This window comes from Cyprinus carpio, chromosome B12 (assembly GCF_018340385.1).
Source record: "Cyprinus carpio isolate SPL01 chromosome B12, ASM1834038v1, whole genome shotgun sequence".
NCBI classification, from domain to species: Eukaryota; Metazoa; Chordata; class Actinopteri; order Cypriniformes; family Cyprinidae; genus Cyprinus; species Cyprinus carpio.
The window spans coordinates 18,481,109-18,493,126 of NC_056608.1; the positions used below are offsets into that span (position 1 = coordinate 18,481,109).

Here is a 12,018-nt window from a genome sequence, read left to right on the forward strand (position 1 = left end):
ACATGTCCATACAATAAGAAAACGTGCCCATGATCAGCTTGTGTAGAGCTCTGGAATAATGCATTCATGCATTTCCTCATTTATTTTACAGACTTTTTTGCTAGTCAAAATAATGTGCGATTTAAATGGCCACAACAACGTAGTATCAATATTCTCAGGGTTACTTGATAAGTGTGTGGCTGTCTGTCTGTCTGTCTGTGCACAGATGGCTGCTGGAGTGATGAGGAGGAGGGAACACTCATGACGTCACGGGCTTCCTCGTCCAACACATGACACGTTTCGATACAACTGGGAAACCTAGAACCGTTTACAGCGCCTGTCTTGATCACCAGGTGATTGCAGCTTTGATATCAGCCTCACATGGTAAGTGTCCAACAGCCTAACTATCTAAAATCTCAGACTCGACTGTTCGTCTGTTTTCTGCTCAGCTGGTTGAGTGGGTTCGTCTGTATGGGCTGTGACTTGGTACACGTCGCATCGCTTGATATGAAAGCGGATAGCCTGCTAGCGAGCTTAACTTAGACCAGGATTAGTAGTTTTAAAGGTTATTTTAGGTTTGAAGTGTCACGTCGCGGCTCGAACTCATAGTTTGATAAAATATGAGTGATTTTCCATCAGCTATAATGTGAATCTCTGGTCAAATTCAAGCACTCTCAGTTCAGCGTGCTGAATTACTATAATGTCAGCGGCTAGCACAGCTCTGCTAGTGAAATATTGTATCATTATGGTAGTGAAAATGTAACAACGTATCATTCAAGGCGGAAACATTCGGTTATGGAATGTGTTTTTAAACAAGTACAGGATTATTAAATGAAATATCGAAGCATCGAGTTGAAGCAGCCATTCCAACGTTTTCAGTTTCCCTTTTAAGCAGCTCTGTGTTTTAAGTGTTTTGAATCGGTAATATGTTTATGCATATATTGAATATTTACTTACAGGTGTCAGGAGTCTGATAGTGTGATCAGTGGATCTTTTAATAGTGCTTCAGGCGTAATTGTTTATTAGGAGAAGATGGAGTACGTGCTAAATGAGTTGCATGTATATGTGATACATTAATGTTACATTACATTAATAAAACACATATTTTGGTGAACAACTTAAAATAGATATTATTTAACAAGGAAAGGCTTAATTCTACTTAATTATAGGTTATGACAAATAATAAAAAATGTGACTTGTATTTTTTGATATATGGAAATATATTATATATATTATATATATTTATGGGATTTTAAGTTAATTATTGTGCCCTTGAGTTAATAAATATAGCTACATAAAGTGTTCGTGTTCTGAAGAAATCAGAAGAGGCATCATTCTACTCAATTATAGCTTATGACAAATAATATGTGTGGCATGTATTTTTTTTTATATATGTGACCCTGGACCACAAAGTCACTGGGGTATATTTGTAGCAATAGCCAAAAATACATTGTATGGGTTAAAATAATAGATTTTTCTTTTATGCCAAAAATCAAAATTAAGTAAAGATCGTGTTCCATGAAGATATTTTGCAAATTTCCTACTGTAAATATATCAAAACTTCATTTTTGATTAGTAATATGCATTGCTGCAGTGTGTAAATCTCAATTTCAAAAAAATGACACTTAAGACTGGTTTTGTAGTCCTGGGTCACATATGGTAATATTAAATAATTAAGACATTGTATGATTCTAAATGAATTGATGTGCCCTTGAAAATTAATAAATATACATCAAATAGTGTCAATGCTCTGATGACATTTAAAAAAAGGCTTCATTCCACTCAATTATAGGGTATGACAAATAATATATGACAATGTTTTGAATATATGGAAATATTAAATTTTATTTCATATATATATCCTACATGGCCCTAATGGTTATTCTAACTTTGCTACGGAACTTAACATCTTTCTTCTGACTTGGAACAATACAGACAAACAGAGTTCTATGAAAGCTATTTAGCTATTGGTTTACAGTATAGGTGTTAAAGCATTTGTGTAAAAAGGTTGTGAATGTTTGATGTTTCGGTCAAATAAATGACTCTTCCATCTATGTGAGAATAGTTCCCACGCATCCTGTTGCTCTGGTGAGCAGACACAGGTGGACAACCTGTCACTGTAACACAGCGCTGCCAAAACGTTGGTCTTTTGCTCTGTGGTACTTGATCTCTTGTTGGATCAAAGATTGCTGAATCGTATCGGCTGGGAAGCAGCCACCTGTCGTTTAGAAATGAGATGAGATGAGAATCACTGCGTGCAACGTGATCCAGTGAAGTGTGTTTTGCTTCACTGCTTAGATCAGATGGAAATCGGGCCTCGAGTAACATGTTCACTCATATGTTTAGGGTACTTTAACTGTGCAGAACTGTAATTCATTGTTCTCTCAAAGAGCTGGGGGGCAAGGTTATTTTAAAGTTGTTTTAACTATAAGAGGGGGGTATTTTCAAAGAATCCCAGGACTTGTGTGAGCTTGTGAAGTATGTGAACATCAGGTGTGCCAGTCAGAAAGCATTTCCTTTTTGCTCTGCCAGGTTGAGGTTTTAAAGGACTTGTGTGAGCTTGTGAAGTATGTGAACATCAGGTGTGCCAGTCAGAAAGCCTGTAATTAGTAGTATATCTCCAGCACGTGCGTTCAGATCAGGGTTGCCAGATTTTCACAACAAATCCTGCCAAGTTGCTTCTCAAAACTAGTCTAAAACTAGCCCAATCGCGTTTCCAGGAGGTTCCCCTATAAAAATTGCATCCCGGTGTTAAAATGTATGTTTTTCGGCAGGGTTCCCTTGGTAATATTCACATTTTAGGGGCTAAATATCACGTTATTGGTATTGGGGTTGCTTCAACCCGCGAACATGGAAAACAACCACAGACTTGCCAACACTGGTTGGCATTTACTACACAGAGCCGTAATTCACTGACAGTCTACACAAAATCGATTTTAAAATCGCAGGCGATTCTTTCTCGATTTTGAAAGTGATTTTGTGTAGCTTGTCGGTGGACTACGGCTCTTTGTAGTAAATGCCGCTCCACATGAACCAGTGTTGCCATGTCCGCGGTTGGCTCCACCTGAACCAGTGTGAAGCGACCCCAATACCAATAACGTGATATTTAGCCCCTAAAATGAGAATTTTACCAAGACAACCATGCCAAAAAACCCCGGGATGCAATTTTTATCGGGGAACCTCCTGGAAACGCGATTGGGCTAGCTTTGGACTAGTTTGGACTAGTTTTGAGAAACAACTGGGCAGGATTTGTTGTGAAAACCTGGCAACCCTGATCTGAACGCACGTGCTGGAGATATACTACTAATTACAGGAGCGTCTTTACTGATGAGATGCGCATGAAAATCGTACTCGATTTTTTGCACAGCCCTAGTTGAGGTTGGTGATATTTGCGAAAGGTTGTCATGGATGTCCAACGTTAAAGAAATAAAGAATTCACTGTGCGAGGAAATTCACATGGCTCTGGCAGTCTGGCACAATACAGTCTGCTCCACCCTACTATTGGAAAGTGTTCAATATTTGATAGGAATCGCAGGCCTCAGCCTACACTAATGCTGCTCAGGTTACATCTCTCATCAGACCCCAGAGAAATCTCTGGACTGAATAACAGTGTTTGTTATTGTCATCGCTGAAGCTGGGATGAGATCATCCAGCTCATTAAATTCTAAAGTTCATGTGCAATTACACTTCTCAGTGGGATTTATGGTGATTTTTCTGCTAGAAATGGTTTTACAGGCACAATATGGAGGTGTGACCCGGAAAGTACTGAAGAACTGCTCACATGACACTCTATAAAGAAGTCCAGGCTGTTTTTGTTATTATGAATATGGAAAATGGGCTGCCTTCTCCCCAAATTCCCCATAACACTCTCCATGGAAAAATAAGGAAGGCGTTTTAAAGAGAGAGCCTAATTTTATAGTGGTATTTTCTGATTCATTTTTGATTTGAGAATAGACTTGTTTTGAAACAATTTAAATATGTTTTAGTATTTCATACCAAATAACCATAATTTGCTTGACTAACCTTGTAAAAGTTGTGATTAAGGATCTTTGGTGATGTTTTTCCCCTAACTTTCCCTGACATTATTCTTATTTTAGGTTTCTGTCTTATCTGGCTTTAGCTTGTTTTTCCAGATTCATATCCAGCAAAGTGCTGAATCATTAAAACAAAGAAAAAGCTGCTTGATAATGTAATACAGATGCTCAGTTTTCTCATTGTCTTGGCCATTGTCCAGTTACGCTCCCTGAATCTAATTCAAGTAATGGTAATTTCCAGTCTAAAAACAGCCGACAGATATTACCCAGACTCATATTTGACAGAAAAATACACTGTATGGTTTTGAACTGGTTGGTTTGTGTTGGTGTCTGTTTGTTTGCAGGGGTGGATAAAGCGATGAGCCCACCCTGCCCGGCCTGTGGGACGTGTAGAGCGCTGCGTGGGCAGGAAGAACGGAGAGAAGTAGCAAAGGATGGGAAAGAGGGTATGGGGCCTCTGCCAGGGCGTCTCAACGGCTGTGCTTTATGGCTCCCTGGCTCTGTTCGTCTCCATTCTCCACAATGTCTTCTTACTGTATTATGTGGAGACCTTTGTGTCTGTTTACAAGATTGACAAGTTGTCGTTTTGGGTGGGAGAGGTAGGTTTATTTAATGGTATCTTCAATTACTTAAAGGGATACTCCATCCCAAAATGAAAATTTTGTCATTAATCACTTACCCCCATGTCGTTCCAAACCCGTAAAAGCTTTGTTCGTCTTCGGAACACAATTTAAGATATTTTGGATGAAAACCAGTAGGTTTGTGACTGCCAAGTAAATAACACTGTCAAGTGTTGTCAAGACATCGTCAGAATAGTCCATCTGCCATCAGTGGTTCAACCGTAACATTATGAAGCGAAGAGAATACTTTTTGTACACTAAGAAAACAATAATAACTACTTTATTCAACAATTCCTCTACTCTGTGTCTCTCCAAATCAGTGTAGTGCCATTTTGGCAAATCTGTCTAGTACACAGGTGACGTACGCTCTTCTGTATACATACATAATTGTGTCTATATAATATTTTTTTTTTTTTTTTTTTTATTTAAATACAAAAAAAATAATAATAATTAAAGTTATGTATCTTTTTAAATGTTTGCCATTCCAAAATTTGGGGTCACTAAGTTTTTTTTTAAGAAATAAGACTTTTATTGAGCAAGGATTAATTAATTAAAGTCATCAAAAGTGATGGCAAAAATGTTTTAAACAATTTTAACAATTGCTTTTAACATGGATAATAATAAGAAATGTTACTTGAGCACCAAATCAGCATTTTAGATTAATTTCTGAAGGATCATGAGACACTGAAGACTGGAGTAATGATGCTGAAAATTGAGCTTTGCCATCACAGGAATAAAGTACATTTTAAAATATATAAAAATAGAAAGCAGTTATTTCAAATTGTAATAATTTTTCTAAATAATACTATTTTTACTGTGTTTTTGATCAAATAAATGCAGCCTTGGTGAGAATATGAGACTTAAAAAACATTAAAAAAAAATAACAGACACCAAATGTATGAAATGCTTATTTATTTTATTTGACTAAAATGTTGATGTTTTTAACATTTTCTTTTCTGTTTGTTATATTGTTTCTTTTTCATAGACTGTATTTCTGATATGGAATAGCCTGAACGACCCTCTTTTTGGCTGGCTGAGTGACCGCTCATTCCTGAGCTCTCCTCAGTAAGATTATTCACTCTCTTCAAATTGGAAATCAATATTTCGGTAGGTACATGTCTCATTTAAATCTTTGTTTGCCTGTTCAGGTCTGGGTCCCAGATCACATCCCCTGAGGTGGTCCTGAAGCGTCTGCAGGCACTCTCCCGCAGCGGGCCTCTCTTTGCCCTTTCGTTTCTGGCTTTCTGGGTTGCCTGGACCTGGCCTGGACTGCAGTTCCTCATCTGCCTGTGCCTTTACGATGGCTTCCTCACGGTGGTCGACCTCAACCACAACGCCCTGCTGGCCGACCTGGCCGTGTCAGCACATGACCGCACACGCCTCAACTTCCACAGCTCCTTGTTCAGTGCGATGGGCTCTCTGTCCGTCTTCCTCTCTTACTCCTTCTGGAACAAGGAAAACTTCTACTCCTTCAGACTCTTCTGCGTGACTCTAGCCACTCTCTCAATGCTAGGCTTTTTTGTGGTTTCACGTCTCCTGCGGCACCGGTTTCAGAACGAAGTCCAGCTACGCAAGAACGAGAGCCAAGCACTCACAGAGTAAGAGCGTTATTGTTTTGCAGTGGTAAATGTTACTTGTCATTTAGCAGTTACTTTTCATCTGAAGCAATTTACACCACACTAATTGCAGAGCCGGTCCCCATGGAGCAACCTGGGGTTAACTGCCTCACTCATGGGAGGAATGTTGATAGCGCTGGATGTGAACATTCAGTATTTGTGTTACCAGCACAGCTTCTCAAAGGAATATTTTACCCAAAAATGATCATTTTGCCATCATTTACTCAACCACATATTTTTCCAACTTATATTATTTTCTACTATGAAACATAAAAAGACTTATTAGACAGAATATTCCAGAAAATTACATGATTATTTGTACAAAAAAAAGAACAATATGATTAGTGTATTACAGCCTATACCATCTTTACATTATGCAACATATGAAAATTTGGCTGAGATACAACATAATAATCTGGAATCTGAGGGTGCAAAAAAAAAAAAAAAATCTAAATATTGAGAAAATTGCCTTTAAAGCTGTCCAAATGAAGTCCTTAGCAATGCATATTACTAATCGAAAATTAAGTTTAAATATATTTACAGATGGAAATTTACAAAATATCTTCATGGAACATGATCTTTACTTGATATCATAATGAATTTTGGCACAAAAGCAGAATAATCTGTATTTTTGGCTATTGTTACAAATATACCTGTGCTACTTTAGACTGGTTTTGTGGTCCAGGGTAACATATAAGTTTTCCCCTCATCTTTTTTTTTTCTCTTTTGTTGCCTCCCATTGGAATATTCATCCTCTTTGATGTCCTCATAGACTGAGTGTCGGTCAGGCTCCTTTTACCTCACCTGAGAAGCCAGTCACTCTTGGGAAATATCTAAAGCAGCTGTCACGCCACAAGAACTTCATGTGGTTTGTTTCTATGAACCTTGTACAGGTAAATATGAGCAAACATGCACAAAAGACAAAGCTAAAATGGTATTTTCTGTTATTATTCAGTTAGAGAACCAATTATATGTGTTTTTTTCCCCCTTTACCCCACTATCTGCAGGTATTCCACTGCCATTTCAACAACAATTTCTTTCCTCTGTTTTTGGAGCACCTCCTGTCAGACCAGATCTCTGCCTCAACCGGATCCTTCCTGCTGGGTAAGACAAAAAAAAGTCATACACATGAACACAGCACATCAACAATGCCGGCTATGTAATATGATCTTTTTGAAAGAAGTCTCTTATGCTCACCAAGGCTGCATTTATTTGATCAAAAATACAATTAAACAGTAATATTATGAAATACTATTACAATTTCAAACAACTGTTTTGTGTTTTAATATATTGTTAAATGTAATTTATTCCTGTGATGGCAAAACTGAATTTTCACCCGCAGTTACTCAAGTTTGCAGTGTCATATGATTCTTGGGGCTCAAGAAACATTGCTTATTATCAAGAGTATTTTTTTTTTTTTACTGAACTGAATAGATAAGCTTTCCATTGATGTATGGTTTATTAGGATAGGACAATATATTGGAAAATCTGGAATCTGAGGGTGCAAAATCTAAATATTGAGAAAATTGCCTTTAAAGTTGTCCAAATGAAGTTCTTAGCAATGCATATCAATTTTGATGTATGTATAACTTTACAAAATATCTTCATGGAACACAATCTTTACTTCATATCCTAATGATTTTTGGTATAAAAGAAAAATTTATCATTTTGACCCATTCAGTGTATTGTTGGCTATTGCTACAAATATACCCGTACTACTTATGAATGGTTTTGTGATCCAGGGTCACATATGAAAAAAAACTTGATTTATTATTATTTTTTTATTTTTTTTTTTTTATTTTTCTTTTTCTATTTCATTTCTTACATTGCACCTCATCTGAACAATCTCTACTTTTTGACGCTGTGCCGAAGACTGGGTGTCTATCAGGTTGTCCGCGGGCTCTTCCTCCTGAAGTTGGGCCTCAGTGTGGTCATGCTCTTAGCCGGGGCGGACCACGTCTACCTGCTCTGCATCTTTATTGCTAGGTGAGGAATAAACAAGCCCTTCTGCTTTCAGACTACAGGTGTTCTGCCTCTTATGTGATATAAAATTCAAAACGTTATGAATGTTTCAGTTATTGGTTTTTGTTCAAAAGGAGCAGGTGTGCTTTTGTTGGCTAGCAAATCCATGTTGGTTCAAGACTTAAAACATAGAACTTTTACCCATGCTAACAGACAGAAAACACACGTGTCCTCCCTGTATTGTTACTTTGAAATATATGACATCACAAAACAGAGAATAGAAAATCCTTACATGCCCTTATATGTACTAAATATTTTGTCATGTCATATTCATTCATTTTAGATCATTTTAAACTAATTTTTGTAAAACGACTTTGGTTTTGTAGAAATAACAAATAATTTAGGTGGTGATAATGTGCAAAATGATACAAACTCTTAAAGATATCAATATTTAATCATTTAAACAAGCACCGTTAAAAAATAATTAGCTAATTACAGTTTAAGTTAAATGGCTTAATTGTTGTGATTATGTGCATTTCTTTATGTGTTAGTCTATAACTTTGACACAAACACATTTTCATTTATGTTGACACTAATTAATTAATAAAAGGATGCTGGTTAGACTGAGAACAGATTTAGACAGTCTTTCCTAAGCATTGTCTTTTATCTATGTTTATAATTTTGTTGCATTGTTCAAATCTCTCCACAGTAATCGCGTCTTCACTGAGGGCACTTGTAAACTTCTGAACCTGGTGATCACAGACTTGGTGGATGAGGACTTTGTGTTGAACCGCCGACAACAAGCAGCTTCTGCCCTGCTCTTTGGGATGGTTGCCTTGGTAACCAAGCCTGGCCAGACCTTTGCCCCTCTTATTGGTACCTGGCTGCTGTGTCTCTACACAGGTGTGTGTGCAGTGAATAAATATGCATTACATGTAACATTCACATTTAAATATTTAGCAGATGCTTTTATCTAAAGAGACTTACAAGTGAGGGAAAAAGAAGCAAATGTTTCATGTTTTAGGAGCCAAAAACGAAGAATCTGTCTAATAAGTCCTGCATTGTATTTCTTGTTTGACACAATATATTACAATATAAATATATTCAAATTAATTTGATAAATTTTATATGCGTGTGTGTGTGTGTGTATGTGTACAGTATATCTATATATATGTGTGTGTGTGTGTGTGTAAAATATCTATATATATATATATATGGAAAATATATGTTTTCACAATATATATATATATATATATAAAATTATTTTAATTTTTTTTATATACAAAAATATTAGATTTGCCACAAAAATGTATTTGAAAACATGCATGTAAAAATATGTGAAATTTATTGTGTTATCAAAATATTAAACCAAATTGCATTTATTTTACATAACTGTAGTATAAGCACATATTTCAAGAAAAAAATCACAAAAAGCAGTTTGTTAGGTTTAAATTGAAATTATTACACTACTGTTCAAATGTTTGGGGTTGGTAAGGATTTTTGTTTTTTGGAATGAAGTCTCTTGGGTTTCCCAAGGCTGCATTTATTTGATTAAAACTAAAGTAAAAACAGTAATATTATTGCAGTTTTTTTCCTCTAAAATTATTATTATTTTTTTTAAGTCAATATATTTCTATGATGGCAAAGCTGAATTTTCATAAAGAAAAATCAAAATACGTACATCCAAAAAAGTCTTGACCAGGTGCAAGATCAAAGAATGAATAAAAAAATAGGAAACGGATCTGCACACTGTTATGCTCCCTTTATTTCAAAAAGTTAAAAATAGCAACGTTATCGTCGAAGTGTTTGCCTGACAAAGGTCTTTGACCGAAACGTTGCTATTTTTAACTTTTTGAAATAAAGGGAGCATAACAGAAAGCTGAATTATCAGCCTCATTAATCCAGTCTTCAGTGTCAAATGATCCTTTAAAAAATTATTCTAATATGCCGATTTGTTGTTCAAGAAACGTTTCTTACTCCTATCAGTGTTGAAAACTGTTGCACTGCTTCATATTTTTGTGGAAACCATGATAAAAAAATTTTCAGGATTCTAAAAGTGCATTTGTGTCTCCTCATCCCCTATTATTTTCCAGGATATGACATCTTTGAGAGGAACTCAGTGGCAGAAGCACCGATTGCCGCTGCTGCGGTCCCTGTGCCACTGCGTCAGGGCTGCTTTTATCTGCTGGTGTTTGTGCCCATTTCCTGTGCCCTTCTGCAGCTGATGGCATGGTCACGCTTCACTCTGCATGGGCAAAGACTACAAAACATCAAGACCCTAAGGCAAGGTGCCCAACACAGCCACCTCATTGATGTCAAGGCTATCTAATGTTCTTGCATGAGAAGAGGAAAGATGAGTCGTGGACATTCCCCAAAACCAGACGTGCTGCCAACAGACCCTGAATGGAGAATGGTGACGCCAAATACTGCAAGAGACACTTAAGACAGAATGTATGGTCCCATATAATTGAAACCTGCCTTAATTTGCTATGTTTGCTAAATGTTAGGTATTTATATTGAGTATGTGACCAAAAATGAATGGAGAGTTTAACCAATCTAGTGGTTTGGGACCATATTGAACACTACTGCCCCCAAACCTTCTGTTCTGAAGTTTTAATGTATAGTTATATGGGTTTATAATCAAGCCAAATCCAATCACATCTCCCTAGCCTGTATGTTTTAACTTTGTGTGAAAAAGTACACTGTGTTTTGAGAAAGGGCATGTTTTCAGTAAGTTCAGCAGCATTCCAGGGATACATGATATGGAATTGCATGGATATCTGTGGTTTCTTTTATACTGTCAGAACTTATACATTGTCTTTCTAATTCAGCCAGATACTTTTTAAAATTCATTGTTACTCATTGCTATCGATGATTAATATTACTGAAAAAGTATTAATATTATATTTCACATGAACGTAAATGCAGACTGTGTGTTGTACTAGCATGTATGACTAACTTATTTTTGTACCAAATGTCCAATTTCACTTTATTTCTGTGTTTTAGAGGCAGAGTTGTCAAGATGGTAATTAATTCCTTGGCCAATCTGACGTTAAAATGCAAATTGACTTCTCAAAGTTATAGAAATAGTTTTGTACAAGAGTTTTCCAAATTAAAATTTGTATTGCCAAATTTATATTCTTAACTTTTAGTAAAAATACCATTTTTGACATTCGTGAAATTGCATTTCCTGTATGATCATTGAAAAAATATATATATTTTAGACCTTAGATGGTTAGTTTTTTGTTCGTCAACTACTGGTTGGGGCGCAATGAGCATCTGATATTTTATTCATATTTCATGTTTATTTATTGTAGGAAACAGTTCAGTTATCTTAGGAAATGTTCAAATTTTTACACAATTGTGTCAGAGTCTGAGCTGTGGCTTAGGATGTATGAGTTATTATAGTGCTGTTGTCCATTGTTCGAATAATTTTGCTTGCAAATAAATGTTTTATAATAGTAATGTTATGTTCTTGTCTTTGCTAAATGAATGCTTTGAGACAAATTTGTAGTTACTCGTTCAGCATTAACCGATTTTAAACTAAAAAATATAATAATTTGTATAGGCCTACAACCAAGATAAATAAGTATACACCTGGTGTAGCATATAATATACCTGAATGATCCAACAACATTGAGCTACCACATGACTAGTTAGGTGCAGGTTTCAAATTACTTTGTATAACTGGTTCCCATGAGGACACAGCATACAGAACAAAAAGCTTAGAGAGCCTTTAGCTTTCTGTCCTTTTGTCTAGAAGATTGTGAGATTTAGCAAATTGGGATTGCTAATCATGTGTAACAT

The 12,018-nt window shown here is 36.1% G+C and overlaps 1 protein-coding gene across 3 annotated transcripts; it reads left to right on the forward strand.

Moving 5' to 3' along the window:
* Positions 1-210: 210 nt before the first annotated feature.
* Positions 211-11,676, forward strand: LOC109101988 (transmembrane protein 180-like). 3 transcript variants are annotated; one of them, XM_042735849.1, is made up of 9 exons: positions 211-363; positions 4,358-4,612; positions 5,619-5,698; positions 5,782-6,231; positions 7,022-7,142; positions 7,257-7,354; positions 8,065-8,235; positions 8,921-9,114; positions 10,305-11,676. In XM_042735849.1, the coding sequence occupies exons 2-9, from the start codon at positions 4,448-4,450 to the stop codon at positions 10,538-10,540; spliced, it is 1,515 nt and encodes a 504-aa protein (XP_042591783.1). In that variant the 5' UTR covers positions 211-363; positions 4,358-4,447; the 3' UTR covers positions 10,541-11,676. The 3 variants fall into 3 exon arrangements, with proteins under 3 accessions (XP_042591783.1, XP_042591784.1, XP_042591785.1); XM_042735850.1 differs by having other exon boundaries at positions 4,358-4,459; XM_042735851.1 differs by lacking the exon at positions 4,358-4,612 and having other exon boundaries at positions 230-363.
* Positions 11,677-12,018: the final 342 nt, after the last annotated feature.